The following is a 26,352-nucleotide window of genomic DNA, read 5'->3' as shown; positions in this document are numbered from 1 at the left end:
GCAACCCGGGACCAGGAGAGAGCTCAGCTTACATAAGGGATCCATCTCCTCCTCAGTTCCTCCACCTCCACTCTTTCAGTTCAGGTGCGCCATGCGATTGTGGGGTCAGCCAATCTGGCGCACGGGCCTCTGGAAGTCGCACGCATCCATTCGAAGCTCCAGGTTGGGGTTGCAGCTTCAAAATTCCCACATTCTTCTCTTTCGCGTCAGTGTGCAAGCCATCGACAAGAGCACGCAAATCCAACCATGGCTGCCGTCCTCAACAACCTCTTTGGAGGCAGCAAGTCCTCGGCCACTCCGGTACCTTCCGGTGACTCTGGTAAGTCCTCCCAACCTGCCTTGGTGTCTCAATTGGCTGCATGACTAGGCTGGCTGTCGCACCAAAAGGCCTGCTGGCCTGCAGAATAGGGGGGAGGGGAAGCTGATGTCATGTCTCCAACACACAGACTTCGCCGACTTCGCCGGGGCTCCTGACCCGACCCCGTTGCCGCTGACTGCGACCGGCGGCTCGACGCTCGGCGGAGCGCAGGCTTCTGTCACTGCCCGTCCCTACACGAAATGGTACCGGGTCCACGAGCGCCACTCGCTGGACGAGTTCTACTCGGAGGGCATCATTCTGGGCGTCATCGCGGTCATTGTCGTCTTGCATCTCTTTGGTGCGCGAATGAACCGCTCCAAGGCGCGGTCATGGATCAGGGCGCATGCCAAACCTCTTGCCTCTGAGTTTGCGCTCGTGGGCTTCGGGAGCCTGCCTGCCAACGCGGCCGACAACGCCAGCGACGAGGTCTTGAAGGAGCTGAAGAACGCCAATGAGGCCAACCCCAACTCCCTCCTCAAGGAGAAGTCTCTTTTCGAGTTCGCCACATATGCCACTGGTCGCCAGAACGTTGCCTTCCTGGATGTCAAACTCACCCTTCTGAAGCGCTTCAACCCCATCACCACCATCTTTGAGCAGGTCATGGGCTTCTTCGTTGAGAGCGCTGGCACGCCTGAGGACAACCTCGAGGCTGTCATCTACCCCTTCGATGGCAAGGAGGCGCTCACTGTTCCCGGTCTCCCTGGCGCACACGAGGGCAAGGCCAAGGACTCGAAGAGTGCTTTCGACGGTTTCGTCTGGGCCCTGGTCAGCAAGGACCACATGAAGCAGATTCGCGACGACCGCTACGATGTTTCTCTGACCTACACCAAGGACCACCCCAAGCTACCCTCCTGGCTCTCGGTCATGAGCGAGAGTGCTGAGATCACCGACGCTCTGCTCACTCCTGAACTGATCAAGGCTGCTCAGGATGCTGGCGACAACTTCCAGTATCTCATTGTCTCTGATCAGCCTGTCGACAAGCCCAAGACGTAAGTACTACCGTCACATGCAAAGCTGCAATGACTAACGGCGGTTGGGCAGTATCGACGAGACCACCCCTCGCAAGCGGATCTTCCTGAGGTACAAGCTGCCCTCGAACAACAACTACGAGTCCCTTGTGCCGCTCTTCAGCTACTTCATCCGCATGCCTGATGCCCTGGTTCAGTCTGGCCGCTTCCGGCCCGAGGTTCTGCGCAAGGTTAAGAACGTGCGCGAGGAGATGATCAAGCAGCTCCGAAAGGCCGACGAGGAGGAGAAGGCCGAGGAGCGTGCTGCCGAGCGCGAGAAGGCGCGCAAGCAGAAGCGCGATGCCGAGCTCAACGCCCTCGACGCCAAGGCCCAGAAGAAGTACCTGGAGAAGGAGAGGGAGAAGGAGATGCGCAAGATGCAGAAGAGGCAGACTACTCGTGCGTAAACACGGTGGTGCTGTGTGCGTGTGCGTGTGCCAGTCGCCTCGCACATGTTCCTTCGTGTGTACATTGCATTGGACAGGGATCTAGCATTAGGGTACTGGTGTATGATAGAGACTGATCTTCAAGAAAAATGTCTATCTACAGTAATGTCTTGATTGTTCTATAGTAAAAAAAAAACAATACGCATGCGCATTGGGGTTTGTGGATGTGTGCTGTTATTGCTGTTCTCTTGCCAAGATTTCTTCCACTTTTCTGACCTTGTCTTCTGGTGTTTGCTTTTTGTCGGTCCTGTTCCCGGGGTCAGCAAGTCATGATCTTCTGCGAGAGAGCAAGCCAGCGTCGTACCTGGTGCCAACACGCATCGAGCTCTGGACTCTGGCAACGCCCCTGGAGTGGACCAGAGTATGGGCCTGACCGATGACCTTGAAAACCTCGTCCCAGTTGCCCTCTTTTTTGGGGGGGTAGTTCAACAGTGATCAGCATGTATCGACAAGACAGGCCTTTCATGACACACGAGATCACACTCACCAACAGTCGTGCCAGCAGAGTGCATAGTGTACTTCAGCCCCGAAGCCTTGAGGAGCTTCTGGACCTCAGCTACCTCTGTCGAGACCGAGGGGCTGCCCGTGCCGACCTGCACCACACAAGGTCAGCCACAAATCCTTCCTGTCAGCAAATTTCCTGGGGTAGATAGAGAGCTGGGACAGTAACTAGGGCTGGTAGAAACGGGCGCCCGCGCAATTGCATGGGGGAGGATGCAACGAGCCATATGTGTGCGCGCTTTGCGGGACTTACAGGGATGAGGCAAAAGTCGGCGTAGCACGCGCCGGGGACCTGGATTGACTTGTAGTCCATTCTCGGAGCTGTCGACGCGATGGCCCTGCGCTGTGTGGACGGCGCTCTGATGCTTCTGCGGTTTTAGTTTTGGGGATAGGTACCTAAAGGTATGATACGATGCGCTGCACCACTTTTCGGGGTGGCTCTTTTTGCAAGTACGTACCTCGAGTTGGGGGAACGGAGAGCTGCTGCGGTGATCTGATGATGATGACCGAGTCTGACGTGGGTTCCGCCCCGCAGGAGCTGCTGGCGGATCGGATTGCTGGGAAGCTTCATCTGCTCGGGGGTCACACGAGCCTACACACGGAGGTACAAGTACAAGTACAAGTACAGAGCTCCGAATCAGCCCTGACAGAAAGCTTGGCGGCGCAGCTTGACAAAGCGTGGCTTGGTACTACTCACGAGGTAGTACCTATTATGCTGCTACAAGATCCAATTTACACTCTCACTTGTTTTTTTCTTGTTCTTTTTTTTTTTTTTTTTTTTTTTTACAGAAACATTAGACTCTCTGAGGAGGGGGCTGTTATATAGGCAGATGGCGAGAATCCGTGACTAAAGACAGAAGCCCACCGTACCGCGAGATTACCATCGCCAGGGCTGTTAGCGATGGGTCAGACTCAGCCCTCCCCACAGACCCGCTGGTATGGGGGGGGGGGGGGGGCTGCCTGGCCGTTTGGCGCGGCTTGAGAGGCTGACGAGAATACGGGGACCCTCGCCAATCCCCAGCCCTGGAACCTGTTAATAAGAAGAATCCATAGCCCCAAGGTTTTCCTCTACAGGCCATACCGAACCGCACCGCGACATACACATTGCTCACTCCCCCATTTTCTATCCGTGGAGCTGAGAGAAGCGTCTCGTCTCATTGACTGAGAGCGAGCCTCGACGACCTTGTGAGAGAAACTGTCACGCGCGTGTTCGGAGCCACGGAGGAACCTCACTCGCCCGTTTTTGCCTGGGCGCCTCGTATTCCACCACCATGTTCTCGAGAGCTCCCCTCTGAAAACCCCATCCTTCTTTCCCTTGCTGGTTTTCTCTTCTTCTCTTCCCCTAAAACTGTGTGGGCGGGTGGTGCCCAAACCACAGACATACCCAAGAAGCCAAGCCCCGGCGCCAAGCCCTCGAGGGCCGCCCAGCTTCTTTCTTCTTTGCCCCCCTTTGCGCTGGGAATATCATCACAGTCAGTAAACGCCGATCCGATTCCCTGCTGGGAAGACAAAGCCGGGAAGAGAGAATGGCACTGATGCGCCTCGCCCACCGGGTGCGCTCCCGCGCCCGCGTGATCCTGGCCACGTGCCTGGCCCTGCTCTTCCTCCTCGCCGTGCTGCTGCCCTACGACAGCGCCGTCCGGCTCTCGGTGCGCTTCAACGCCGGCCGCGCGGCCGCGCGCATCTGGGGCGCGGGCCCCGCCGACGCCGCCGCCGTGGTCGCGGCCCTGCCCGCCCCGCGCGAGCTCGACCTCGTCGAGGACGTCGCCGTCCTGCTCAAGTCCGGGTACGGCACCAGGCGCCGCATCCAGCCGAGCCTGGCCGCGCTCGAGTCGGGCGTCGGCTGCCGCGACGTCGTCGTCGTCGCCGACTTTGAGCCCGCGCCCCTGGGCCTGCGCTACGAGTACCGCGGCGCCGACGTCCCCGTGCGCGACATCCTCGCCCGCGTCCTGCTCGACGCCGGGCTCCGCTGGATGGCCGCCACGCCCCGGTTCCGCAAGTACGCCGACATGACGGCCGCCGTGGCGGCGGGGCGGCCGGAGCTGGCCGAGGAGCTGGGCAAGAGGGTCGGGTGGGAGCTCGATGCGCTCAAGGTATGTTTGGTTCTCAAGGGAAGGGGGGAAAAGTTGCTTCTGCTCGAGGTGCGCGCTTCTGACACCTATTTTTTTTTCATGTAGTTCATCCCCGGCCTGGACCTGACGTACGAGCTGCTGCCCTCCAAGAAGTGGTATCTCATCCTCGACGACGACACGTACGTCATCCGCCCTTCGCTCCGGCTCCTGCTGGAGCACCTGGACCCGGACGTGCCCCAGTACATCGGCAACCCGGTCGGCGACTTCAAGGGCCGCTTCGCCCACGGCGGGTCCGCCGTCCTCATCTCCCGCGCCGCCATGCACCGGCTCTTCAGGCAGCACCCCAAGGCCGTCGCCGCCGCCTACCGGGAGGCCCTGACCGAGACCTGGGGCGACAAGCTCGTCGCCACGACGCTCATCAAGGTCGGCGTCTACCTCGACGAGCGGTACGCCAGGCTCTTCAACGGCGAGCCGCCGCCCCTCACGCGCATCCGGCCCGACCGCTTCTGCGCGCCCCTCGTGGGCTTCCACGGCCTGGCGGACCCGGCGCAGATGCGCAACGCGACCGAGGTGCTCAAGGGCATCGACGACGTCGTCCTCTGGAGCGACGTCTGGTCCATCTTCGGGGGCCCGAACATCAGCGCCGACGCGAAAGAAGAGCCCGCGACGAGGGATGCCGACTATGTCGGCCGGGTGGACGAGACTACCAAGGTGGTCAAGGGTGTCGGCGAGGCCGAGAAGTGCTCAGCGCGCTGCGCTTCGGATCCCAAGTGTCTGGCCTGGACGTGGACTTCGGCCGACAGCGTGTGCAAGATGGCGCCCTCGATGATCCTGGGCACCAAGAGCGAAGGAGGCTTCTCCGGTATTAACGCGCCCAGGGCTCAACAGCTCTTGGGGAGGTGTCACAAGACGGCGTGATTGTCTATCGCGGGGAGCTTTTTAATAATGGCCAAGGAAGGGGGAAACTTGGGAAATGATACCCTGTACACTACTTCTTGGGGTGATTCAACATGGCTTCTTTATGACGAGGGGAGGAAACAACATGTACCATATTAAGGGAATCTGGCCGTCTATTGTAATTGAAAGCTCGCAACTGCATCGTCAGTCGCAGGAAAACACCCCGATGCGCGATGCCACGGCTATGTATATATATCCCTCGCTTTTCAGCCCTATGTGGCCGTCATATCGTTGCAAAGTCATTGATGCTTCCATAGCATGCTATTAACACACACATGATCTTACACACAAGGGCCCGCCGCCCTCCCACCCCCTTGTCCCAGAAATTTCTTCACTCCTTCACATCGTCCATGTGCGGCGCCCCAGCCACGCTCAACCTCTGCCCGGTTGGCCCAACAGGCCCAGCAGGGTGGTGGTGATGCCCCCCCTGCGCGTACCCGGAGTCGACGCTCGCGCTCCTCGAGCACCCGGGGCTGACCCCGCTGCCGCTCGTCCGCGCCCCGCCGCTGTGCTTCCTGCCGCTGCGCCCGAAGCTCATCGTGAAGGCGCCCAGCAGCTCCTGGTGCCGCAGGTTCTGCTCCGTCAGCTCCCGCTCGCTCGGGTGCTGCACCGCCGGCGCCGAGCCGCGCCGCCGGGTTTTCTTCCTCTTCTTCTTCTTCATCGCCTTGAGCTCCGGCACGTCCTGCTCCTCGGCGCCGTGAGTACTATGGCCGGCATTATTGCTATTATTGCTGCTACCGCCGCCGCCGCCGCCGCCGCCCCAGCCGAACCGCCAAGAGGACGTCTTGGATAGGCTGGGCCCGGCGGCGGAGGCGACGGCGGGTGACTTGGGGAGGCCGGCGTCCGAGGGCGGGGAGGAGGACGCCGCGGTGGTGGGGTTGCTCGCGGCGCTCTGGTGGTCCCCGCCGCCGGCGCCGGAGGAGGAGGCGGACGAGACCGACTTGCGGAACATGCGGTTCCAGGACGGCATTCTTCTCTAGGATGGGGGCGCACGGTGGTGATTCGCAGGTTCAAAAGGAGTTGTATATATGAAATTTCTTGCTTTTGCATCAGCAAAATTGGTTCTCTGGACAAAATAGCATTCGCCGACTGCTTGAGAGAGACGAGATGGAGATGTTGTAAGTGTTGGCATGAATGGATGGATGGATGGGAGAGAAAAGCCGGGCGCCCGGGGCCTGTTTTCAAGGAGGACATAATGCGATCGGGAACCTGCCAACCATCGGCGCGCCCAGGCTGGCGATGATCATGCCACTTTAGAAAAAGGCAATTCCGTCCGATCACCACCTAATTCAGCAGCGAGGGCCCGTTCAGCACCTCCCTGCAGCTGTGAGGGTGTCGAGACATTCTTAGTGGGCGGGGCGAGGTGTCGGTCCATCGCAGATTGACGTCATTTGTGTCGCTGGGTGGTCTTGGAGATCATGGACCTTTCCCCGGACCTACCCCGGCGCGCCCTAAGGCTGGGTTCCCCGAGATAAAGTGTTGGTGTGAGCTTGGCACCTAGCCAGGGGTCAGGTTGGTTGACGAAGCTCATCAGGAGATACCTCCATGTTCACAATGCATCTCTTGACAGAAAATCATACCCGTGGCCTTAATATGACCATCATTTGACACCGCAGTATTAACAGCTGGTTCGCCGCGAAGATGGGCGAGATGGGATGGTCAAAGTATCAATTTCTAACTTGCCTCCAGTTACACGCCATTGGGTTGTACATGCTCTGGAATCTTCCACTCTACCCATTTCGAAACCAATTTCTTGTTTCACGATAAAAACCAAAAGCCAATTCACTTACACGCCTAGCTCCGGATTTTGTTTCTGGTCCATAAAACACCAAACACGGTTCTCCCCTCCACCTGAAAATCATACTCGTGGTTCCGAGGCAGCCCCTTATCGCGAGATGCATTCGCCACCGTAAACACCAGCACTTCCGCATCCGAGCCCGCCTAGTGTCGTGAGTCCCCATGTAAGAGCCGTGGCCTCCCAGTCAAGACCTTCGGTGATAGTGTCGCCCTCCGCAACACCCGCTCTGACACTGGGACTAGGCTTGTAAGTCTTGTCACCGGGAACCTCCTCGGGGTCAGGTTTAGACTTCCGCGCTCCCCGTCTCCGGCGAGTGCCTGAAGGGGTCGTGGTCTCATCGTCAGCTCCCTCGGCATGGTCGTTGCCGGCCTTGGATTTCCTACTCTTTCGCTTCGCCGGCGTCCTCGAAGGCTCGGGATCTTCAAGCTTGATGTCCTCCTCCTTTATCGCAGCGGTCTCGCTACTCGCTATGCTTGCAATGTCGTCCGTGAGAGAGTTGGGCCCAGCGCCATAGAGCGGGATAGCTGAGGCCAGAATGTCGTTGGCATCGAGAGCTCTCACAGCTGCCCAGATACCTAGACTGATCGCCGAGAGAACCACATCACGAGCGATGGCAGCGACTACTGGGTGATCTGAAGTAGACGCAAGAATACGTCCAAAAGCAGTGGCACTCTGCTCCCAGTCCATCCCAACTTCGTTGTCCAAAGAAGTTCTGATGCTATGTCGATGGTAGTGCGGTTCCGGATAGTTGGAGCTGATGCCAACGAGGGTAGCTTTGGCGTGTAACAGGACACTCATGAGCGAAGAAAATCGGAACAAGGTCTTGTAGCCCTTGTAGACATCATGGGGGTGTGGGTGAGTAGTACCCCAAGACGTGGGCATGATGCTCGGCACAGCCAATAGAGCCAATGCGAAGGTCCTCGAAAAGATGACTGTGCTGGCAAAACTCGTGGTCTCTGCTGCATACGGCAGCAGGAATATGGCGGAGTAGCAGAGACCAAGCAACCCAGTGAGAATCCAGGGTCTTGGGTGCCAGTTAGCAGGCTTCAAAGGGAAGACAGCCTCGAGCGCCCGGCCAATCCTGCGACTGTATAAGCTACATGACCAGTTGTTTGGCTCAAGATCACGGAAACTCACCGAGTAGTTGCGCCTCCCGCAAGGGGGAAAGGAGTCAACAGTAGCGCGACATAGAACAAGTTTTGAGCAAACGAGAGGTTCACGAGGTGAGCCAAGAGCAGGTAAGCCCATAAGTATGGAATGCGCCGTCGGCGTCCTTCGATCGTCAGGAGCAAAGTCCAAGGAATAGTGGCGAGGTCAATCTGCTGTCCCCACCAGAAGCGACGCGCTTTCTCGGCCACAATCTCGAGGGCATCCATATATATCGACGTATCCGACAGCCATCGGCCTATATGAACCTTGGTGGTGTTCTCCCGCTCAATGAACGGGATAGCGGTGCCAAAGAGCCTGCCGGCGATGTTAGTATAAGAAAACAAATCTGTGTGATGACAGACAAACCTCTTTGGGAGATCGAGGCCATGCTGGTCAGCCCAGACTTGGTAGGACAAAATCGCATATCTTGCCGAGGAGTATCCAGCAAGCCCAAGAGCCAAGGCTGCGAGACACGCGAAGACAGGGATGAGCTTCTTCCGGCGCGACTCTCGAGACCTGATGTCTTGCGCGGGACCTAAGCCCTGGTACGATCTGTAGAGTCCTCTTCCTACTACAAAGGACAGGTAGAGAACAGTCGATATGTGCGCGCCAACCAGCGCGACTGGCGCGAATCTAGCAGCTGGATCAGTATCATAAGAATAACTTGTGTACGAGCATATGGCGTAGTGACATCACGAGCCACTGTCGGTATAAGTCGTCGAGCTTACCTCACTTGGGGACCAGACGGCACAGGGGCCATGGTATCAAAATGTTGTTTGAATGAAGGCTTGTCCTAAGGGGAATCCCATGGGCTCTTCGGGCTGGTATGGCAGAAATCGCCTCATGCGCTTGGGAAGAAGCAAAGAATGGGAAACAAGCTGGAGAGACATTGGATGAGAGCTCCAGATCTTATCGTTGCGTCCAGTGTCCTTAGATATATATATGTATATGTACTTATGAATAGTAGATGAATGCATGTAACTGGGAGTAAATGCACTTCGATTGCCCCATGTTGCCGCCCGTCCCATTAGCGGGCGGGAGCTCTAAGCTAGGGAGATTAGCGGGGTGTTACAGCACCCGCAATCTGCACAGGGATACCTCCTGGGTAAGGCCCCCACCGTAAAAAGCCTGGAGTGACAGTTGTCGCGACTGGAGACGTGATCCATCTGTCGGTCTGTTGAAGGGAACATATCCCGGGCCTCATTGGGAGATCCGAGCGCCCCGCCTCTGGAAGTGACATTAGGCACCATGTATCACCTGGCAAAGAGCCTCTACTTGCTGGCAACGAGCAAAGAAGGTATGTTCTTCTCCTGCGCTTCGGTGCCGTCGCTATCATCGGGCGCAGCATGGCTAACGTGACCTGTCCACAGAGTACTCGGTGATTCTCCTCGGCCTGGACAACGCCGGCAAGACGACCTTCCACGAGCAGGTCAAATCGCTTTTCCTCCCCGACAACCCAGAGCCGAAGCTGAAGACCGTACCGACCGTCGGCCAGAATGTCTCGACCATCACGCTTCCTGACATGTATATGAAGATCTGGGATGTCGGGGGACAGCTCAGCCTGCGCAAGCTCTGGCAGAGCTACTATACAAGCTGCCACGCCATAGTCTTCATCATAGACAGCACAGACATTGGGGACGGCACTCTGGAGAACGATGAACATTCTGGGGGTCGTCTCGAAGAATGCCGCCTTGTCCTCGAGGACGTGTTGCAGAGCTCCGATACGGAGGGCGTTCCGGTGCTCATACTGGCCAACAAACAAGATCGAGAGGACTGCGTCGAAGTTGTCAGGATCAAGGAAGGGCTGGTGAAGAAGGTGTTCGAAGGAGAAAAGTCGCACAGCATTCGAGACTCAAGGGTGCTACCAGTATCTGCGCTCACCGGCACAGGCGTCAAGGAGGCCGTCGAGTGGCTCAGGTCTCGAGTCAAGTGGAACAAAGAATCAAGACCGCCGGTGATGAGGTGACACTTCACCGACCGAATCTCGAAGTCTGATATCGTGTTGAGGTGTTGCATTTAGCGTCAACTGGCCGGCGTTTGGGAGTTCGGAAGTGCATGATGATGCTGGCTCTTATACCGGATCATTGCTCATAGAAGCCGTACGTGTGCGGATCAGAAATTCGATCTAATTGAAATGGCCAATTGCCGGGGTATCTTCATTTTGTCTACAGCCAACCTGGTCTCCAACGACGCCTTTTATCTATCGTTTTCTGCTGACAGCTCCGCGATCAAGCCGCCTTTGTCTCGTCGCTTTGCGTCTTCCGCGAGCTTGTCGTCTAGTAGTGTTGAGAGCTCTTTTACTTTGGTGAGCGCAGTATTTGTGCACTGCAGTAGTGCAACAGCCTCGACTTGAACCCCGCCCAGCTTTGCAATCTGGCAGATCTCGCCGTGCCGGTTCAGACTGATGGTGCAGCTTGCGACACGCACCTGCTCCTCTAACCAAGTTGCATCGAGGACGGCGATCTCTCCCTCGTCTCCAAAGAAGCTGAAGGTGATACATAATGGTGAATGCAGCCAACTCAGGGGCACCGGCTCCCTCTCCGCGGGAGTGTAGACAGTAACCGATTCGCCCTCGATGCTCGTGTCCGGTTTTCTGAAATGCCGCAACGCAGCCACGACGGCAAGGCAAGACGTGTCGATCAAGTTGCCATCATGCGAGAGCACGTGGACGTCGACTCGTACTGACCAGCATTTGTGGCCAGCCACGAGGCACAACGACTCCGTGTCGAGCGCGCCGGACCGTCTTACCGTCTTCTCCAGTAGTCTCGACAGGAGAACCTCTGTCTCCGTGGGCCGATTAACCTCGAAAGCTGGAGAAGCCATGGGGCTAAGCTCGGTAACAATGTTGAAGACGCCATCGAAAGGGCGATCGGCGTAGGGAACGGTCACCTCCGCAGACACTTTGGCCACAACACTGAAACTCTGGTCAGTATATGACACAATAAACTGCTCAGCAGGTCCCAACAAGTGCAATTGTACCTCGTCTTTCCGCATTTGACATCTGCAATGCCATATTCTTGACCGAAAGAGAGCTCGATAGGTCGATAGCTGTCAAAGGCACGTCCGTCCAGCCGCAGGTTCTCTTGGAGCGCCTGAGTCACAAAAACCTTCTCATTGAGGGAGGGCTCGGCTTCTCGAGGCATCTTGAGGCGCTTGAAGCTGGAGAGTGTTGATGCAGGTTGATCGCAGAATCGAAATTCAGTTCATAGTGGGGTTCTTGAAGCTCTGTTATTCAATTCCCATGCATACAAGGGTGTGACGGACTGGCCTTTTTTGCCGGGCGGTGAATGACGGTACAAATCGCAGTCCTGCTACAGGTAGCTTCTGTCCGCCTTTGCCAATCTCCAACCTTCGCGGTCGATACCTCGCCGCGCATTATTTCCTTTCACCCTTCACTCACAGATTTGTGTTGCTAGCAAGATGACCACAGCGCATAGACCTACGTTTGATCCCGTAGGTATCCACCGAAAAGTCGATGATGACCCTGATTAACCAACTCCATAGGCACGGGGAAAAGATGCCCTGCGAGGGCCTGCCTATCATCAGCGCCTGCAGGCCGCGCATACAAAATTGAAGTTCCGGTATGCGAAATCTCAATAATCATATTCCATTCTTGCGAGATTTTGCGCATGCTGACAGTCTTTGCAGCAAAGCTGGTCAGGGCGGTGACGGAGACCGTGAGGTTCGCGACCTGCGCGCTGAGCTTCTTCAGGCCGAGGCTGCGCACAAGGCCAAGCTCCACGGTGGCCCCATCCCAGACGACGACTCTGAAGCGCCCGAGTCTAGCACGAATGCCTCTAAGCGCCCACTGGAGATCGCCAACCACGAAGCCGACGAGGAAGATGCAGAGGCAAAGCGGCGGCGAATATTAGAGGAGACAAGAGACATTGACGCGGACGATTCAGAAGAGGACGATGACGATGACGACGACAGCGAGGATGACAGTGATGACGACGAGGATGAGACGGCTGAGCTGCAGAGAGAGCTCGAGAAGATCAAGCGGGAACGAGCCGAGAAGCGAGAGAGAGAGGTATGCCGTTGCGCATTAATGATATCAAATCCATAGGATATGAGCTAACTGCGAATCAGGAACGTGAGAGAGCTGCAGCCGAGCAAGAAGAGAAGGAGCGCGATATAGCTCTAGGCAACCCTCTTCTCAACAAGCCAGACTTTAACATCAAGCGCCGGTGGGATGACGATGTCGTCTTCAAGAATCAGGCAAGGGGCACTGACGACAAAGGAAAGAAGAAGGAGTTCATAAACGTAAGTTAACACTCGCTCGATGAACGAGACCCTTTACTAACGATCGGTCTCTCAGGACATGCTCCGTTCCGACTTCCACAAGCGATTCATGAGCAAATATGTTAGATAGGAATCGTTCAAGCTGTGCTGGATAGTGTAATGATACCCGAATAGACAGATCGTCCGATCGACTTGTCCTCAAAACGAAGAGTAGTTGAGTTTGTGGCGTATTTTATCTACCTAATTCTTACTCGTGCGCTGTTTCAAAGCCTTGTGATAACGGAATGCTGTGAAGTGTGACTGAGGTGGGTCAGAGCCTACTGGACAGGCGCTATGGTGGACATCAGGACCTGTAAGTCGGTAATTTGCAGTTGCCCAAACGGTATTTGACAGAGTCTACTTACCACCGTTTAAGTCCGAGCCTGCATGGAATGGTCGTGACTGGTATCAGTAGTGTAACTCTACTCTGGACGATTTTTGCTCTTCTCAATGCTGCACTGACGCCAATAGGAAATCCAGGATCCTGGCATTCTTGACATTTCGCAATTCGCCTAGACCTGAGTGGTTTGACACTCTTAACAGTCTGGTCAAGACTTATCACACATGGCAGGCTCCAGCCCGTCGACGGGTGTCACATCGCCAAGCACGCCCTTGAGAATCAAACGCAACACTGTATGCTCGATCTGGCTGTTCTGACTGAGGTTGATAGTTAACACAAACCAGGCTTGTGTAAATTGTCGTGATAGCAGTAAGCCACAGTTCTAGCTCTAATTGAAGTGGCCAAGCACTGATATGATCATAGAGGTCAAATGCAATGCAAGCTCTCGGCCAAACCAGCCATGCCAGAGATGTGCAAAGCTCGAGCTTTCTTGTGTTGTTGACAAATCTCATAAGAGGACAGGCAGGAGGAGGTAAGATAAACACAATGTGTTTCCCACTTAACTCGTTCCACCCCAATGTTCCACCCCAATATGTATGCTCGTGTGCTGACTTGCCTGGTAGTAAGCTGGAGGAGCTGCAAAGGGAAGTTCTCAGTATCAAGGAGGCCGTCGGAAAGTCCGTTGCAACAAACTTAAGTTCGTCTGGTATAAATCACAGCTCTCAGGCTCTTTCCCTGGGCAATAGAGGAGCCCTCACAGACTTGCAAGCGAGACCACTGTCTAGGTCGATAACAGTGAACCCGTCGCCGCCGACGAGTACATCATCTCCTCACTTTGTCAATGGCCGAGTGCCACAGCCAAGGGCTCTGAAGTCAAGAGTCTTTTCTGGGGAAGACATTGGTCTCTACTTCCAAAGGTCTGTATTGCCTGCTATTCCATTGCAAAAGTGCTATCCTATTAACGAGACTGGTCAGATACTTTGAATGTTTTCACGACTACTTCCCCATTGTGAGACTACAGGATCCCGACAAGTGCTACGAGAAGGCTCCGGTGCTCTTTTGGGCCATTCTCATGGTTTCAGCGCGGCGCTTCGCAAAAGACAGCACTGTCCTCCCCTTTTTGACCGAATCCGTACCTCCTGAGATCTGGTCTGCCGCGGCTGTCCCACCGCTCTCCGTCGAGGCCATCAATGCATTGTTGCTCCTATGTGCATGGCCACTCACGACAATCAGGTTTATTGCAGACCCCTCAGCTCACTACATGTCTCTGGCAATGACATCTTGCTATCTCCTGGGTCTGCAAAGCGGCCGCGGAGAGCAACCGGAGCTACTTCGACCGAACTATCAGATCCGATGTACGGACGAGGAAGCTGCATATACCTGGGCTGGTGCCAACATCATCACTCAAAAGTATGCCTCGTCCTCGTGACGCATTTTTTAATTCGACGCTAACAAGATGAGGCAGGGTGTCGACATATATAGGCATTCCAACCACCAGTACCTCCTTCAACCAGACCATCGAAGAACTACTTGACGGCAAAGCCTCCACCCAGTTTCCGACTCACTATTCTGTCGTTCTTGAGTGTGCCAGATTCTCAAACCGCGTCAGTAAGACCATGTGCGCCGCTCTAGAGGGAGTCGAGAGCATCTCTCCACATTTGATCTACATGTACGAGGAGGAGTTTGCGAAATTGCAAGGTCTCATGCAGCCCGAATTGTCTGGTAGGTGACGCTCCTGGATATGGACCGGCATTATAGATCATACTAACCTTCGTGAAGAGCTGGACCAGTTTGTCTTACAGTCTACGTTGTTGGAATTGCAGAGTTACTACTTCACCGCTCCTCAAGATCTCACGGCCGAGCCGAAGATGCGTAACATCTTCAAGGCGTTCAACACCTCCCAATCCCTGATACAGCAGGCTCTCAAACTCCATAGTGATAAGCTTTTCCTTGCTTACGCCCCTCATTACGTCTGTCGGACGCTGCTGCTGGCCGCTTGCATCATCATCCTAGGAGCACTCTCCCCAGACATGCGCGACACCCCCCTGCCATCAAGAAACGGTTTGGTGCAGGACGCCATCTCAACGATAAAGCATTGCTCGGTGATTGGCGGAGACATCTCGTGGAGAGGCGCCAAGATGCTCGAGACGTATTGGTCCTTCTGCCAGATGCAAGCCCCGATCAAAGTCGACATGACCCGGATCTCTCAGTTCTCCCATCGCCTTGGAACGAGCTTGGTATTCGAATGCCTACGACAGTGGAAGAGGCGTGTAGAATCGACGCTTCCACCCACGAGTTCCTCGACAAAGGATCAGCCTACCAATGAAGGAACTGGTAAGTCAAATCTTGCCTATGAAAGATTGACTCCTGGCAAAAGAAGAAGGGCTGACAAAGCCGTATCCAGCTGGAGTACCAACAGACGAGAACACGGCGGAACAAGACATACAGTTCTTTGACTGGGATGCCCTGATGACCGAGTTTGATTGGAGTTTCATGCCAGATATCACACCTTCCTTGAATGTCTAGGTTGGATGGCGTTTACAGAACAGGACTTGACAATGAAAGTTGCAATATACCCCGATTTCCCCCTCGAGAAATATTTCTTACTCGCGATGAATCCAAAGAATTGAAACTAGATTCTTCATTACCATCTTCGTTCGCAGCTAGCAGTCCACAAGCCCCAACCCAACACCTTGCCCTGGATTGCATCTGCGACCTGTTCTCTGGTGGCTTTTGCCTGAAGGAGAACCCTGTCCAGAGGCTCACTCAGGGCTACGACCTGAAAGAAGTCTATACATTCATTCATTCAGCAGTGGCAACTTGTCAACGACACGGATTCACGACTCACATCGGTGGACGCCGTGGTTCATCAAAGGCTTGGGTGGGATGTACACCATGTAACTATTGGCCCCGTAGTAGATGCCACTCTTCAGCAGAGACTGCCCCTTGTCCTGGACCTCCAAGTCTTTGGGCTCGATCCGGGTTTGAGACGCAGGGATTCCGGGATAGATTCTGTAAACACATACATCTTCAGCATTTCCGTCGCGGCTCCTCCAAAGAGTTACAGGTACTAGGATATCCCACAGGAGACTTACCCGTGAGCAAACGGGGTCGGTACGGGAGCATCCGGGTCCTCGACCACCAGGAGCCACTCCTTGACCTTGGGCGCAATGTCTGCCGGCGCCTCCCATTCGAGGGTGGGGAACCGGCCGCCGCCTTCGGCCATATACTCCTTGGAGAAGGTGGCGCCGGTCTCGCCGCAGTCGGGCGAGGCGATGCGGATGGTGGGCTCCTTGACCTGGTCGGTGAAGGCCGGCCGGGTGCAGAAGGCCTTTCCGTCGCGGCCCTTGGCACTCTTGAAGAGCCAGGCCAGGGTGACCTCGAAGAGGGCGGACATGGCCGAAGGCGAGGAGGGGTGTTTCCGGAGTTGTAGACTCGTGTGTTCAGGCAGGGAGGCAGGGCATTCGAGGAACGAGGAAGGGGGTATACGACTTCACCTACGAGTCTCCTTTCATAACTTCTTCCTTTGTGTACTGCAAAATATTAAGAATGGGTCTTCGGGCATGGTCGCCTAGGTCGTGTGTCGTATGCCGTATCTCGTATCAATAGAGTTTGACTTACACGCGAGTCTGCTGGTATAGCCAATGAACCACGATCCTATTGATCTGTGTGGATATGGTTTCTGCACTGTACACATGTGCGCCAGTACTGGCGTTTCCACTGTAAATAATCACCAACTGCTTGTAGTGAGCACTGTGGCTGGCTCTTCGTCCTCAACCGAGTATTGTGCAAGACATCGAGAAAGACATGATAAACCTGGCCTGTCAATTTGTGCTGTACTAGATGCTTCCTCTATTATAGGGACCCTATGTCTTGTATCTGAATTGTTTAGACTACTTGTGAGTGTATTGTGAAGGATTCCGTCAGACAGGCAGGGATCTGTTTGGGGCACTTCATGTAATTTTAAACAAGGCTCGCCGCATCTTTGGCGATCCAATTATTTGATAGCTACTAACAACACAACAACTTCAGGGGAAGGAGCCTCGCATCCCATCGCAATGGGTCTTTTCGACTACTTCGCGCCTCAAGGGGCCAACGTCCCCCCAGCTGTTCCATCGCACCCCTACTATCCCCCAGGAGTGCCCATGTCCAACTACCAAGCCAACGTGACGCCTTTGCCCGTGGTCCTCGCCTCGTTCGGCGGCCTCATCGGCGTCACCGTCGTCAGCGCGCTGCTGGGCGCAAGGAAGATGAACAATTCCCTTGGTGCCACCGACCAACTGCTCTTCTGCTGGTTCATCCTCTGTAAGTAAGCGGGTGCAAATCGAGAGAACACTGTGTCCACATACTGAGAAGGGCTACAAACAGGCGGCTTTTTGCATTGCATCTTTGAAGGTACAAGACAAGGGCCCCCTGATCTCCATCATGGCGAATCGTAAATGGCCTCTCTTGACGCTTACTAAAACCTCACCGGTAAGGCTTCTTTGTCCTGAACCATGAGAGCCTCGCCGGATCCCAGCACCTGCTGGCCCAGGCCTGGAAGGAATACGCCCTGTCCGACTCGCGCTATCTGACGTCGGACCCCTTCACCGTCTGCGTCGAGACCATCACCGCTGTACGTGCCTGCCGTCTTGCCTGCTCCTGAGCACATCTCCCCTTGGCTAATCATACAAATTTTGCGTTTTTTTTCACCTCCACAGCTCGTATGGGGACCCTGCTGCCTCGCCACGGCCGCCTGCATCGTCCGCGGGCGCAAGAGCGCAGGCGGCCTCCGACAGGTGCTGCAGATAGTCACGAGCCTCGCGCACCTCTACGGCGTGGCGCTCTACTACTCGACCTGCCACTTCGAGTACGTCCGCAAGGGCCTCTCGTACAGCCGGCCCGAGCCTCTGTACTACTGGGTCTACTATGTCGGCTTCAACGCGCCGTGGGTGGTGGTCCCCGCAGGTCAGTTCGTTCACTTTTCACACTTCTCGAACCCTTCGGCTTCCTCATTCTGACCATGTATCATCTGGCCACCAGCTATTCTAATGAGTAGCGCTCGAGAGGTCAGGTGCGTCTTTCGAGCGTTTGACCGAGTCAATTCAACGTTGCAGAAGAAGGCGAGATAGTCAAAGGGGACAGAGCCTGCCCCTCCCCCCCAAGCTCGGAGACAATCGACACGACTTGTCTTTGCAATTAGTGTATGTTTTTGTATTCTAGAAAATAGGCCATCCGAGGGCTACTATGGTGCGAGCAGATGCGAGGAGTTTGATGTAACAATTTGGGCACCCAGTGGGACTGTTGAACTTGAAGCTTGCGCGCCATCGACGGGCAAAGATGCATATATTTTGTTCGAGGCTCTAGGCGTCTATATATGACCAGAGAACCCCAGTATCTATCGGCTCATGGATTCTTGCTACCTCTTCCGCGGCTCGGTAAGCAGCGCTGTGCGGGCTACGTAGACATGGCCCTCAGAGCCCCCCCGAGGCACCACCGTCAAGCACAACCCCTCCCCTTCTTTATTACCTGCGCTGCCCCTCCGCCTCGGCACCCAGATCCCTCTCCACCATCTCGATGGAGGTCAGGCTGGGGAACCGCTTGGAAAAGTCCCGCAGGTAGTCGTCCTTCTCCTGCGGCGACATATCTAGGGCCGGCTGGCCCGGGAGGTCCATCGCCACCAGTTGCTGCTGCTGCGCGGGGGGCCCGGGCAGCGTCTTGCCCAGGTAGCTCGGCTTCTGCGGAGACGCAGGCCGGCCGGTGCCGGCGCCGCCCGCAGTCAGGTTCTTGTTCAAGTGGATCGGCTTCGGCTTTGCTGCTGGTTTGGGCGGACCACCAGTGGCGCTGGCCGTGGGACGAGAGCTGGAAGGGTCGGGGGGAAGAGTCGAAGAGCGATGGACAGAGACGTTGACCGGGCTGCCCGACTGGACGTGCCGATCAGGTGGGGGGAATGTCTTCCCAACGCCGACCGTTTTTCTAGGGACCTCGGGCTTCTTGTCGGCCGGACGGCTTGCCGCCGTGGCGGCGTCCGCAAAGTGCCCGTAACCCTCGGCCTGTCTGGATACATGACTTGTGCCCTGTGACTCGCTGAGCAAGCTCTGGACTTTGTTCTGGATAGAGACGGCGCGAGAAACACCGCCGATGCTCTTTGGCGGTACCGTGGGCGGGCCACCCGATGAGCTCGCGTTGCGTTGAGTGACTCGCTGCCGGTACTCTGCGGCTGCGGCTTCCACTCTCCTTTCCTCTTCCGCCAGTCTTCTACGTTCCATTTCTCTGCGCATCTCCGGTGTCATGTCTTCCGTCTCATCCAGGACCTGGCCGTCGTCACTGCGTCCATCGGTGGCTACAGAGCCGGTGATAGGCGTCAGGTCATGCCGATCCATGTCCTTCAGGGGCGATGGTGTTCGTGCAGGAGGAGGAGCCTCTTTTTGTCCCTCAAAGCGTTTGAAGGCATCCCCAAACTTTCCGGCGAGGATGTTCTTCGTGCCCGAGAGCGAACCAAGGCTGGATCTCTTGGATTGTTTAGTGTGACCCTTATCGGAGTCCTCCATAGACCGGAGAAACTCGACATTGGACTCAATGTTCCGATCCTCGCTGGGTTCTAACCTCGGGGACGGCTCAGTGTCAATAAGATTGGGAGACGGGAGTCCAGGCGATTTAAGTGGTCTCGGCGCACTCTCCCGCTCCTTGAGAAAGTCCAAGTTGGACTCCAGATACGTACTGACAGGCCGAGGTCGACTGGTCTGAGATTTTGACTTTGCAAGAGGCTCAAAATATTCAGTGCTCGGCCGCCCCCCTTCAAGAGAGGGGCGAGAAGACGATGGATGTCTCACGTGGCTGGGCTGTGCCTGGAAAGATTCACGTTGCGCGGCTCCGGACCTAGACGAGAGAGGTGTCCCAGCACGAAGATAGCCGGAGCCGCCGGTCTCTTGCTGACGGGGAAGACTGGACGAACGGTGGTGATCTGATGGCGGGAAGCGGTAGATCTGATACTGCGACTGTGGCGTTTCTTGAGGGGGCGGCGTCGTCATCGTTCCGATAGAGACCATTTGTGGTCTGGAAGGCGAGGGCTGGGCCGGCTGTGAAGTCTGCGAGGAAATCGCCTGTAGTTCCGGCGTACTGGAGATGATGGCTGATGCGCGGCTCATCTCTGATGGCTTGGGCGGAGCAGATACGGATTTAACGGGAGGTGATGTAACAGGCGGGTCCATAGTTGGTTTGGCGTAATTATTCGTTTGAGGAAGGGCAACTGACTGTCTCGATGGCCCGGCTGTCAGTGTCGGCTTGGGCTGAGATGGTGCAAAAGCTTCATCCGCAGCCCTGTCCGGTACACTCTGTCCTGCATCCTTGGACCTCAGTGTCGTGGCGGCTGGTGCCGCATCTTCAAACTGAAACTTGGACCCCTTATCATGAAGAAGTGAGAATTGATCAAGCGTCGGGAATCTCGACGACAGATCATCACCACCCTTGCTCTTGGCGGATTTTGTGTCGAGTGCGGCGAAGGGATCACCATTCACCCTCATTGGTGAGGGACTTGGCTTGGCAGCTTGTGGATGTGGCTGCTGCGATGCGGCCTGAGGTCGGCCTCTTCTCATGGGGACGACTTCGGGGATCACCTGCTGTTCCTGTGGTGGCGGTGAGAAAACGGCTCCCACAGCCTGATTAGACGATGGCTTCTCAGCAACCGCGGGACGTTCGTGGGCACGAGAGTCAGGACGCGAACGCCCGGCATATATCTAAAGAAGAGTGTTAGCCAAATTCATCTTTGACGCGCTGCGTTGCCTTACGTCTTTTACGGGCACTTCCCGGCCTTGCATGGAGCAGGACTCTTGCAGGACTTGGAAGATGTTTGGCCGAGACTGAAGGTTCTCGCGTAGCATTGACGCTGCCACACATGTCAGCTGGGTAACCAAATACTACGTCCATTCTTTCTTTACCAATGAGCTTCTTTAGTCTTTCTGAGAAGGCTGGGTAGCTTGGGAACTTGTAGCTGGCGTTGAGAATGGCGAGCTGACCCTGCTCCTCAAAGGGCGTAGTGTAATAGCAAAGCTTGTACAGCAAAACCCCTAGCGCCCAGATGTCCGATTTTTCATCGATGGGTTGTTTCCTATACACATCGATCATTTCCGGGCTCCTGTATTGCAGCGTGGTATGCTTTTGCACGTCTTCGTCCATGAGCCGACATTCGGTGACAGTTGTCGGCGCAGGTCGCGGCGGCGCGGCAGAGCCAAAATCGCACAGCTTGAATTTCCTCTTCGAGCCCGTCATAGTAATCAAGACATTCTCGACCTTGAGATCGCGGTGCAGTAGCGGTGGCTTCAGGTAGTGCATACAGGCCACACCCTCCGCAACGTCGCTGAAGATGTTCAGGATCTCGGGCTCCGTTAGCCGGTGCTGCAGTCTCGTGTTCATAAAGTCGATCAGCCCTCCGCCGTTGCAGTATTCCATGAGCAAAAACACCTCATAGCCGCCGCCCTTCATCTCGGAGGCGTGCGAGTCGATGTACGTAACAATGGCTTTGTGGCCCTTGAGCCGCTTCATTGTCTCGACCTCGGTGCGCATCCCCCGCAGCGTGTCCTTGTCCGGCACGGCGACGCGCTTGAGGACCGCCTGGTCCGTCCCATTGACCGGCGAGGGCAGTTTGACCAAGTAGACATGAGCAAACCCGCCCTCGGACAGGTATTTTTGTATCACCACTCGGTGGCTTCCAACCTGGATCTTGGTGCCTGGTGAGAAGGTGCCGTGGGGCGCAGTCGCGGTGGCCATCTGCAACGGAGCGCTGTAGGCCCCGTGCTGCGCCGGCGCTGAATGGCCGTACGCAGCCATTGTCGAGTCGGTTGCGTGGCAGCAGGAGCAGACTGGAGTCGAGATGTCTGGGGCAGCTCGGGGAGGGGACAAGTACAGCCGATGTTTCAGTCGCTATCGCTCGAATGCGGTCACTGGAGTGGAGTCGAGAAGCTTCCTAGGAGGTCATCAGGGCGGACATGGAAAGGGGAGGACGGTCGTTGCTGTTGCGCTCATAAAAAAGAAAGAATAATGTACGGCAACCTTTGTGTAGCGAATCTGCAGTGCCTCTGAGCCGGAAAGGCGAGCGTATCGATCTCCGACTGTCGCAGGAGTTGCCAAAGGGCGAGATCTGGTATTGGGATTGGCTTGATGTTTAGTACCTGGCCGTTTCATGCACTGCCTTGCTTCGATGTTCCCACTCATAAGGCGTGCGTAAGGGGACGGTGGTCGTCGTGGTCGGCTAATTCTGGGGAAAGCTGAGCCCGACAGGTGGCAGGACACGGCAACAGGCCGCCAGGCTACCGCCAAAATACACCAACATGAACCTCTTGGCTGCCTTGTTTTTCGACAGCAATCGTGTTCTTCTTTCATACTGTATTTGAAGACTCTGGCAAATTCTCGAATCCTATAAATATCTTATTTTCTTCTGTTAATCATACTCTCCGCTACGTCAAATGTGTGGTCATTTGACTAATTAGCAGTGTATGAGTTGACGAAAGCAGCGAGTTTAGTGCCAAAGGTTGTTCTGGAGCTGACGCAAGACAATTACACGGAACCCCTTCACTCTGCAATTGTTGGCTTCCCTTGAAAACATCAAATTGATTGACCAGTTTCATGAGACCGGCTGTCTATGTACTTTTGGGAAAGCTAGTGTCTATGACCTTTTCTTTATCCAATAACATATCAAAGTACCGCAAATAAACATCTCGACTCTAGAAGAGACCGCGGACAATGCGCATGGGCAGATTGGCCCAAGTCTTAACCGGCATGACCTCCTCCTCGTCGTCCTCAAGCATGCGCACGCCAGTCTTGAGGTCGATCTCCAGGAGGGGCACATACATCCGCCATTCCCTAGAGTACACCTTCCATCCGAGGTAGAGCGCGATGACGACGGGGGCAGCGAGGTACTGCTGGAAGAAGTACTCGGCGTTGGGCTTCGCACTGGGACTCGGCTGTAGGAGTTCGCTGTCAGCACGATGATCGGAATTGGGAGGAAATCAACGAAAGAAATACTTACGTAAAGAGCGCTGTAGAAGGTGGCGATGAGGCACAGAACATTGAGGACCAGGCCGATCCAGCTGCCGATAACACCCAGAGTCGGCTTGTAGGGGATCTTGTTGAGGGTGAAGCCCTGGGCTTTCCAGGCGGAGCGGAAGCGGATGTGGGCAAGGCAGATGGAGCCCCAGACGAAGAAGAAGGACAGGCCAGAGAGCGACAGGAGCCAGGCGAAGATGGTGCCTCCGTCCGTGGCCTCGCCAATGAAGGCGAGGAAGCCAAAGGCGACCTGGATCAGGATGCACCAGATAGGCCGGCCCTTCTTGTCGATGTAGGCGAGGAACTTGGGGCCCATGCCACGCTCAGCGAGAGCCTGCATGGTGCGGGTGGAGCCAAAGGTGCACGAGTTCGCAACGCTGATCACAGCAAGGGTGATGACAGTGTTGAAGATGGACGGCAGGACCTTGATGCCGGCATCCTGGATGGCCAGGACGAAGGGCGAGGCCTTGGTGTTGGCACCGGAGGAACCCAGCAGACGCTCGTCACTCGACTTGATGATGAGGCCGAGAATGAAGAGGTTGACAATGTAGAAGAAGGCAATTCGCCAGAAGACCTGCTTGGTGGCCGTGGGGATGGCCTTGCGAGGGTTGGCAGACTCGGCAGCAGCCAGGCCGACCAGCTCAGTACCGCCAAAGGCGAAAGAAGCGACGACGAAGACGCTAGCGAAGCCGTTGAAGCCGTTGTTGAATGCACCGGGGTCGCTCCAGTACTTGAAGCCGATGTAGCCCTGGTTGCCGACACCGCCGCAGTTGATGACGATGCCGAGAATGATGAAGCCGACGCAAGCCATGATCTTGATCATGCTCAGGATGAACTCGACCTCGCCGTAGCCACGGACGCCAAAGATCTGGATGAAGGACAGGAAGACGAGGAAGATGGCGATCCAGATGCCCACGTTGAGGTCGGAACGCCAGAACTTGATCGTGATGGATGCGGCGGTGAGCTCGAAAGGAAGAATCGTCAGCCAAGAGAGAGCGTAGTCCCAGCCCATGGCGAAACCCCTGAGTTCGGTCAGCGAAATTGTCCGGGCACATCAAGGGGGTATCTCCAAAAACATACCATGAAGGGTCCAAGAAGCGAACGACGTATGTGTAGAAGGCACCGTTGACAGGGAAGAGAACGGCCATCTCCGCCAGGGCCTGGCAGGTGAAGAGAAGCATGACACCGACGATGGCGTAGCAGATCAGGAGCGAAGCAGGGCCGCCGGCGTGCAGAGCACCTCCCGAGCCAACGAAGAGACCGGCACCAATAGCACCTCCTGTTATTCTTTAGCCTTTGCTCTGCCGTAGGGGCGCATCTCACGGTTGACAAACCTATGGCGATCATCTGCATGTGTCGGTTCTTCAGATCACGGGCCAGAGGTCCCGATTTGTTAACAACCCCAGTCTCGACATCGTCAGATATCTCACTGTCGGTGACCACGTCCGCCTTGTCGGGCTGCTTTGAAGCATCCATGTTGGGCAGCTGTCACTCTCAACTAACAACACAATAAAACAAGAAAGGCTGAGGATATGCGCCAAAGAAGAGAGACTGGCCAACACGGGGTCACAACATGGGAAGAGCGGGGAGGCACAGCGTCTTAAATATCTCTCAACTCCTTGATGGTGTCGTGGGTATATCTCTTAAGCGACCATACAGGAAGCCACCCGGTCAAGCCAATGCCTACTGAGACAGTCCAGAACAAAGGCGAAAGGGTGTTGTGCCACCCTTGATAGAGGTCCATTAGCGTGTTGCACGAACGAGTGTGCCCCCGGCAATCGCCCCTGTTCTAGACATGGTGGCAACCGTTGATAGCAGCAAGCTATCTCGGACCTGAGGAGAATCAAGGCCTGTCGAGGCATGCTTTACGTGGGGAAAAAACAGACCATCCAGCCCTCCGGGGACTAGGAATTGCCTACTGATACGCAATGATGCTCATTTTGTCGTATCTGTGGAGGCAGACCTACCGCCTTAGCTGAATTTGCTCCGCGGCTCGAGGTCTTAGCTCGTCAGGGTGGGCGCACCCGGCCTTCTCCTGAGTAAGGTTCTAAACAAGATAAGGCTATTTTAGAGCGCGGGGATACAAAGCTTGGTCGACGGAGCATTTGCCGCGTCGAGAAAGGGCCGTGATGGTTGGTCTTCGAGCCCAAGGCTCGGTCTGGATCGTGAGGTTTGCAACACCATAACCCCGGATCGTGGTCAATCTGGGGTAGCTCACATTACTGCCATTTCCTAGCAGTTGGTGGCCTCTCCTAGCACATCATCTTGCAATTTGGGAATAGCTGAAAGCAAGTAAGGCTTTGGGCAGGACACCATCACCAGCCATTCCTTTAGCTCCGTCCACTACAGCCAGCTCCTTGAGGCTCGTTACTTGAATCGGTGTTGACAATCCTTGGATGTTCTCTGCCTAGCGATAATGTTATGAGGGAATGGCACCACGCCACTAGGAAATCGAGAGTCACTCGATGATAAGATATCTCAACATGATAGATTGATACTATTCTCGGTTGACAGGACGTTGATAAGATCTCTATCACGAATGCAAGATCTCCAATCCTTTGAGAAGACTGTGCGATAGGCAGTGTATTCGGTGTCCCAATTCAGAAGACTGATAGCCGCATAGACCACGATCCCTATATTCAGGAGTTCGGTCAAGAATGGCCTCATCGGCCTGGCCGAACATCTTCATGGGTATCGTCAGGAGCACCTAGAGCGAAAGAGGAAGTGCGTTACGCACTGGGGCGGCTTAGGAGTTCAAACGGTGCTCTGAAGAGCCTCGGTTACTGAGCATAAGGTCATTCTCATTGCTGCTCCCCACTCACACCGAGCCTGTCTTGCCACTATGATAGCTTCATGCCACTATGATAGCTTCATATCTCTCGCGAATGATTAGTGTTTTTTGAGCCTCCGATGGCGTCCACGGGGCCAGTGGATCACTCACACTGCTAAGCTTCTCAGGATATTTTCTAGAAGCACCAGAAGAATGGGCCTGCACATTGAATGCATATCCCTGGCTCAAAACCTGCCACAGCCTGCCACTGCACCATGCACAGAAATGGCATGCGTAGAGTTCCGAACAACACGAAGGGCCGCCGGTATATCTGCAGGCAGTCCCGGATCGGTCAAGACAATTCACCCCACAAGGGGGCACGCGAGGACTCAAGATACGTGGCGTCATGGGAGAGCGTCATACGGGGTTGGTTGTTGTCACGGAAGTAGTTTTTCATAATGTCTTTGCGGGGCCAGGAGCCGTCAGGACGGCGTCACACTACTCTTCGCCACGCTAACCTCGAGCCTCACCGAGCCTCAAGCCACTGTATGTTGACCGTCTCCATAACTGCTCATTTCAGCCGCGACTACCCCTTGGTGCGCACTCTACAAGATAGATAGCACCAGGAACTGGACTCCCGGCGCGCGCGTGCT

The 26,352-nt window shown here is 55.6% G+C and overlaps 12 protein-coding genes across 12 annotated transcripts; 5 read left to right on the top strand and 7 right to left on the bottom strand.

Annotated features, from left to right (window-relative positions):
- Positions 1-246: 246 nt before the first annotated feature.
- Positions 247-1,772, top strand: E0L32_008249 (uncharacterized protein; the record flags this gene model as incomplete). The annotated part of the gene is made up of 3 exons (XM_031143082.1): positions 247-319; positions 447-1,347; positions 1,400-1,772. The coding sequence occupies 3 exons, from the start codon at positions 247-249 to the stop codon at positions 1,770-1,772; spliced, it is 1,347 nt and encodes a 448-aa protein (XP_030992571.1).
- Positions 1,773-1,985: 213 nt separating this feature from the next.
- Positions 1,986-2,625, bottom strand: E0L32_008248 (uncharacterized protein; the record flags this gene model as incomplete). The annotated part of the gene is made up of 4 exons (XM_031143081.1): positions 1,986-2,058; positions 2,116-2,218; positions 2,299-2,404; positions 2,566-2,625. The coding sequence occupies 4 exons, from the start codon at positions 2,623-2,625 to the stop codon at positions 1,986-1,988; spliced, it is 342 nt and encodes a 113-aa protein (XP_030992570.1).
- Positions 2,626-3,847: 1,222 nt separating this feature from the next.
- On the top strand, positions 3,848-5,302 carry E0L32_008247 (uncharacterized protein; the record flags this gene model as incomplete). Its single annotated transcript, XM_031143080.1, has 2 exons — positions 3,848-4,405; positions 4,490-5,302. The coding sequence occupies 2 exons, from the start codon at positions 3,848-3,850 to the stop codon at positions 5,300-5,302; spliced, it is 1,371 nt and encodes a 456-aa protein (XP_030992569.1).
- Positions 5,303-5,672: 370 nt separating this feature from the next.
- Positions 5,673-6,311, bottom strand: E0L32_008246 (uncharacterized protein; the record flags this gene model as incomplete). The annotated part of the gene is made up of 1 exon (XM_031143079.1): positions 5,673-6,311. One exon carries the CDS (start codon positions 6,309-6,311, stop codon positions 5,673-5,675), a length of 639 nt encoding a protein of 212 aa, XP_030992568.1.
- A 915-nt stretch (positions 6,312-7,226) lies between these two features.
- On the bottom strand, positions 7,227-9,048 carry E0L32_008245 (uncharacterized protein; the record flags this gene model as incomplete). Its single annotated transcript, XM_031143078.1, has 4 exons — positions 7,227-8,220; positions 8,277-8,603; positions 8,655-8,921; positions 9,017-9,048. The coding sequence occupies 4 exons, from the start codon at positions 9,046-9,048 to the stop codon at positions 7,227-7,229; spliced, it is 1,620 nt and encodes a 539-aa protein (XP_030992567.1).
- Positions 9,049-9,536: 488 nt separating this feature from the next.
- On the top strand, positions 9,537-10,254 carry E0L32_008244 (uncharacterized protein; the record flags this gene model as incomplete). The annotated part of the gene is made up of 2 exons (XM_031143077.1): positions 9,537-9,585; positions 9,659-10,254. 2 exons carry the CDS (start codon positions 9,537-9,539, stop codon positions 10,252-10,254), a joined length of 645 nt encoding a protein of 214 aa, XP_030992566.1.
- Positions 10,255-10,484: 230 nt separating this feature from the next.
- Positions 10,485-11,431, bottom strand: E0L32_008243 (uncharacterized protein; the record flags this gene model as incomplete). Its single annotated transcript, XM_031143076.1, has 2 exons — positions 10,485-11,202; positions 11,268-11,431. The coding sequence occupies 2 exons, from the start codon at positions 11,429-11,431 to the stop codon at positions 10,485-10,487; spliced, it is 882 nt and encodes a 293-aa protein (XP_030992565.1).
- A 277-nt stretch (positions 11,432-11,708) lies between these two features.
- E0L32_008242 (uncharacterized protein) lies at positions 11,709-15,435 on the top strand (the record flags this gene model as incomplete). Its single annotated transcript, XM_031143075.1, has 11 exons — positions 11,709-11,741; positions 11,793-11,869; positions 11,937-12,318; positions 12,378-12,551; positions 12,845-12,882; positions 13,533-13,606; positions 13,706-13,826; positions 13,885-14,319; positions 14,375-14,631; positions 14,689-15,243; positions 15,287-15,435. 11 exons carry the CDS (start codon positions 11,709-11,711, stop codon positions 15,433-15,435), a joined length of 2,295 nt encoding a protein of 764 aa, XP_030992564.1.
- Positions 15,436-15,553: 118 nt separating this feature from the next.
- E0L32_008241 (uncharacterized protein) lies at positions 15,554-16,306 on the bottom strand (the record flags this gene model as incomplete). The annotated part of the gene is made up of 3 exons (XM_031143074.1): positions 15,554-15,699; positions 15,758-15,960; positions 16,005-16,306. The coding sequence occupies 3 exons, from the start codon at positions 16,304-16,306 to the stop codon at positions 15,554-15,556; spliced, it is 651 nt and encodes a 216-aa protein (XP_030992563.1).
- Positions 16,307-16,967: 661 nt separating this feature from the next.
- E0L32_008240 (uncharacterized protein) lies at positions 16,968-17,909 on the top strand (the record flags this gene model as incomplete). The annotated part of the gene is made up of 3 exons (XM_031143072.1): positions 16,968-17,214; positions 17,388-17,524; positions 17,610-17,909. 3 exons carry the CDS (start codon positions 16,968-16,970, stop codon positions 17,907-17,909), a joined length of 684 nt encoding a protein of 227 aa, XP_030992562.1.
- Positions 17,910-18,413: 504 nt separating this feature from the next.
- E0L32_008239 (uncharacterized protein) lies at positions 18,414-21,714 on the bottom strand (the record flags this gene model as incomplete). Its single annotated transcript, XM_031143071.1, has 3 exons — positions 18,414-20,624; positions 20,676-20,773; positions 20,826-21,714. The coding sequence occupies 3 exons, from the start codon at positions 21,712-21,714 to the stop codon at positions 18,414-18,416; spliced, it is 3,198 nt and encodes a 1,065-aa protein (XP_030992561.1).
- Positions 21,715-22,607: 893 nt separating this feature from the next.
- E0L32_008238 (uncharacterized protein) lies at positions 22,608-24,405 on the bottom strand (the record flags this gene model as incomplete). The annotated part of the gene is made up of 4 exons (XM_031143070.1): positions 22,608-22,847; positions 22,913-23,951; positions 24,010-24,208; positions 24,264-24,405. 4 exons carry the CDS (start codon positions 24,403-24,405, stop codon positions 22,608-22,610), a joined length of 1,620 nt encoding a protein of 539 aa, XP_030992560.1.
- Between the last annotated feature and the right edge of the window lie 1,947 nt (positions 24,406-26,352).

Source organism: Thyridium curvatum (assembly GCF_004353045.1).
Source record: "Thyridium curvatum strain D216 chromosome Unknown NODE_53_length_294859_cov_82.703090, whole genome shotgun sequence".
In the NCBI taxonomy this organism is placed as follows: domain Eukaryota; kingdom Fungi; phylum Ascomycota; class Sordariomycetes; order Thyridiales; family Thyridiaceae; genus Thyridium; species Thyridium curvatum.
The sequence above is the reverse complement of the archived record's forward strand: the minus strand, read 5'-3'. Positions and strand labels throughout refer to the sequence as shown.